We start from the raw sequence: 4,000 nt of genomic DNA on the forward strand, positions 1-4,000 counted from the left end.
GAATTATTTTCAAGATATCCATCATGGCGTTTGTCCCACTCCACCACCCTTTAAAACACCAACATGTAATTTTTTTTTTTTTAAATTTCCAAATAAATTTAAATATGATATCTCATGCTTCATTAATTATGCATAAGAATTTCTTAAATAATGCATTGTTTTTTGGGCTATATTGACTTTTGAACATTTAGATAACAACTCATGACATCTAGTAAATTTACTGTGAGCAAAAGTATTAAATGTGATATTTATGATAAAATTAATGTAAATAATAATAATGAATATTATTCATGAATGATCCATGACTAGATCTAGAGGGTCTAATGAGAGAGTCCTAAACGTAGTTATTTAATTAGAATAATCAACATTCGCACTACAAGTGGTCCTCTCCTCTAATTAAGGAATCAAACCCAAAGTACATGAAGTTGGCCTTCAGTGAAAAATAGTCCGTACAAATGTAACTCACAGAAAGGGATGAGTCTCGTAAATTTGTAAAATACATGAGTTATCAATATGGTGTGGGAATCACATAAATCGCAACATGGCGTGAAGAACACACAAATCGTAAAAAAGAACGTCTAATATACACAAACAACAGTGTAGGATTTCCTAAGTATGAAGAGATTACTCGCGGGAAAATTTAGTCATGGATAGGGGCCCGACAAATGTAAAATGACTCGCTAGATAGAGAGTCGCTCCCTATGATGTGAAGTAGCTTGCAAGGTAGGGAGTTGCTTGCCATGTTGTGAAGTGGCTCTCCAGGTAGAGAGTCGCTCGCCAAGTAGAGGAGGCACTCCTGACCAATCCACAAGTCCACAAGACACCATCCCCTGAAGCATGAAGGCGGAGTCTGTCTTCTGTAACCGCTCGCTCAAGCACATAGGAATGAATGAGTCATCAATGACTAGTCACTCCTAATCAATCCACAAGACACCAAGCATGGATAATGAATGCTAAGAGGGTCTGAATAGTTCCCCGTGTCAAAATCTCATCAATCTGCACTATGGAAACTAGGTTGCCTCGATCTGCTATATCAAAGTCAGCTCACCCTTTCCAAGCCTACAAGACACCATTGTTATCTCACCATATGTCTGAAGGTATGAAAAACGATAGAAAGGGGGGCGGGGGTTTAAATAGCGTTTTCAACTAAAAACTTTTCCCTCTTGAGATTTAGACAAATCTCTCGAACAAACAACACAAGTTGCAAAGATAAGAGATGAAGAGAAGAGCACAAGTATTTTATCCTGGTTCACTTGGTATTCTCTCAAGCTAGTCCAGTCCACCCGTTAAGGTGATTTCTTCCTTCTTAGAATGAAGGCAATCCACTATTCAATGTTTGTTACAACTGCACTAGCAACCTGCTAAGTGACTAACAATACAATGAATTAGCAAACACTATGATTCACTCTCTTAGTCTTCTCAAGGAGCTGACCAAACTTGGTCCCTTAAGGAAAACAAACTAACTGTTTGAAGGTTTTGGGTTTACAATGAATGCTTCTAAGAAAGCTAGGGTAAACACAGTAAGAACGATTGAAGAAAGATTGCTAAGACAATATTGAATGGTTGCTTGAGCTTGCACAAAGTTTCTTAGCGTCTTCTTCCAACTTCAGCCTCTATTTATACTCCAAGGATTAGGGTTGTATCCATTGTTTGAAATGCTACCGTTGGAGGGCAGATCTGTAACTTCTAGATTCTGTTGTGGCTAAACATCTTAGGTAAGGTCGTCAGGATAGTACAATTGCTTTTGTACTTGGATAGCGACAACCTTATCCTAATTGACTTCTGATCAGGCGACGCTTCATGTTGGAACTTGTGAAGCTTGGTGATCAAAGACAGAGGGAAGCTTGGATCCTCTGACCTTCGTATCTTCTGATTCTGGACATCAGAGTTGGAAGTACTTGGTCTTCACAGCCAGCTTACTCTTGGACTTCAGAATCTTCACTTCTCAGCTTCTGGACCTTCAGAACTTCTGGACCTTCAGAGCCTCTGGACCTTCAGAGCTTCTGGTCCTCAGAACTTTAAGTGATCTGAATCCATATCAGAGCTTATCATCTTCAGAACTTCTGAAGCATATACTACTGTTCAATCAGAACATAGTGAGTGCGAAAGCGTTGCGTTGGTTACTCTTTGGGCTAAATGCTTCTGATAATTGTGAGTATTGACCAGAGTCAGAGCCTGTCATATAAACACTCAGAAAACAATGTTAGAGTACAATAATTGCTCATACACAATAGTTAACATGTAATCATCAAAACATAGAGTTGTACTACATGATCAAATCTTGGTCTTACAATGTCACATTTCCCAAGTACAAAGTAATCATCAGATATTTTTGAAAAACTATAAATGAAATAGAATTGAAATCGTTACACAAATTTAGTGGACTGGGCGAGACCCCAGGGTCCCTCGCCCAGGGGACCTGATCTTAGGCGAGGGACGCAGCATGACCTTGGGCCTCCCTTCCCGAGGCCCAACTGGCCCATTTGGATAGGATAGAGGCGCCAAAGCCCAACTCTACCTCTATAAATAGAAGGGGAATATCAATTGTAAATGACTCTTAGCTCATTTGGGTAGTAATAGCATTGAAATTCAGTTATATTTTCTCTCTCTAAGCGGTTAGAGTTTCTCTCTCTAAGCATTTACATCACTTTCCTCACACTTTTCAAAACCAAATCGCAAAACTCCAAACTCAGAATCAAAGAATCTCTCCTCCCAATCACTGTCTACGAAGCAAATTTTAGAAAATCGCTCAGAAAAATGAGTTTCATTCCTCTGAATCACGATCCACGTTGTCTGTGGGGATCAGTAGATTTCTATTCCCGGACAACGTGGATCGTGATTTAGAGGAATGAAACTCATTTTTCTGAGCGATTTTCTGAAATTTTCTTCGTAGACAGTGATTGGGAGGAGAGATTCTTTGATTCTGAGTTTGGAGTTGTGCGATTTGGTTTTGAAAAGTTCGATCCTCTAAGAGATTCTCCGTAATTTGAGGATTTTTGGCGGAATTTTCGTTTTCATTAGCGAAGTTTGATGAAGACGCCTCGCCAACGACGTGGCAACGACGTCTCTTCCCCGCGCTCCGCAAGGAGCGATAGAAATCGCTGTGCTGAAACACGTCGAGCGCTAAGTGGCGACTTGAAGATGCAAAATGAGTATTTACAGTAGTAGTTGAGGTACTATCACCTTCGGCAGTGGAATCAAGAGGAGGAGGAAGCTGCGACTACGGCCGGAACCAAGACTTTCTCGGCAGCAGTATGAGAGGTGACTGTACCGGACGGCATGGCGAACCTTGTGTTGGAGGCCTACGACGGGCAAACCAATCCAAAGGATCATCTGTCTCGTTTTGATGCGAAGATGGCAAAGTACGCGGTTTCCGACGCTGTCAAATGCAGGATGCTTCCATCAACGTTTCGAGGAGCGGCAAAGGAATTGTTCACGAATCTGCCTCTAGGATCCATAGCTAAGTTCCGCGATTTCTCATCGAAATTCCTTGATCATTTCTCTGCGATAACGATCGAGGATCTATTTGGTATTCGGCAGAAGGAACGTGAAACCTTGAAACAATATGTGAAACGATACAATGCCATATCCGCGAGGTTCGAGGAATTGCAGACACGCGTGTGCGTGTTCGCTTTCAAAGACGGTCTGTCCCTGGGATAATTTTATTGCGAGCTGAGTAGGGAGCTGGCATGCTCAATGATGGAAGTCCGCACCCGAGCACAAGACTACATCTTAAAAGAGGAAATTGAAGCACACAAGAGGAAGGGCGAGCGAGCGGCAAAGGTGTCGCTGGCAAGGAAAAGGATACAGGACAAGGAAGCGAGTCGCGAGCAGAGGTTTGGGGATGCTGGCCGATTCACAAAGAAGAATAAAGGAAAACTACTCCGCCCGAGAATGAGGGATAGAAAGCACTGCTGCTCTCGCCGAGAAGCGAAGGTAAGCCAGCGAATGACGTCGCAGGGATGCTCAAACAAGGAGCTAGCAAAGTTACTTCTCGAGG

The 4,000-nt window shown here is 42.0% G+C and overlaps 1 protein-coding gene across 1 annotated transcript; it reads left to right on the forward strand.

The window, feature by feature from the left end:
• The first annotated feature begins 3,279 nt into the window (after positions 1 to 3,279).
• LOC130719486 (uncharacterized) lies at positions 3,280 to 3,660 on the forward strand. The gene has a single exon (XM_057570111.1). The coding sequence runs from the start codon at positions 3,280 to 3,282 to the stop codon at positions 3,658 to 3,660; it is 381 nt and encodes a 126-aa protein (XP_057426094.1).
• The last annotated feature ends 340 nt before the right edge of the window (positions 3,661 to 4,000 follow it).

Source organism: Lotus japonicus, chromosome 5, assembly GCF_012489685.1.
Source record: "Lotus japonicus ecotype B-129 chromosome 5, LjGifu_v1.2".
NCBI lineage: Eukaryota > Viridiplantae > Streptophyta > Magnoliopsida > Fabales > Fabaceae > Lotus > Lotus japonicus.

Excerpts from the sequence above, each read along its gene's own strand:
- LOC130719486 (XM_057570111.1), top strand. The coding sequence starts at position 3,280 with ATGGCGAACCTTGTGTTGGAGGCCTACGACGGGCAAACCAATCCAAAG.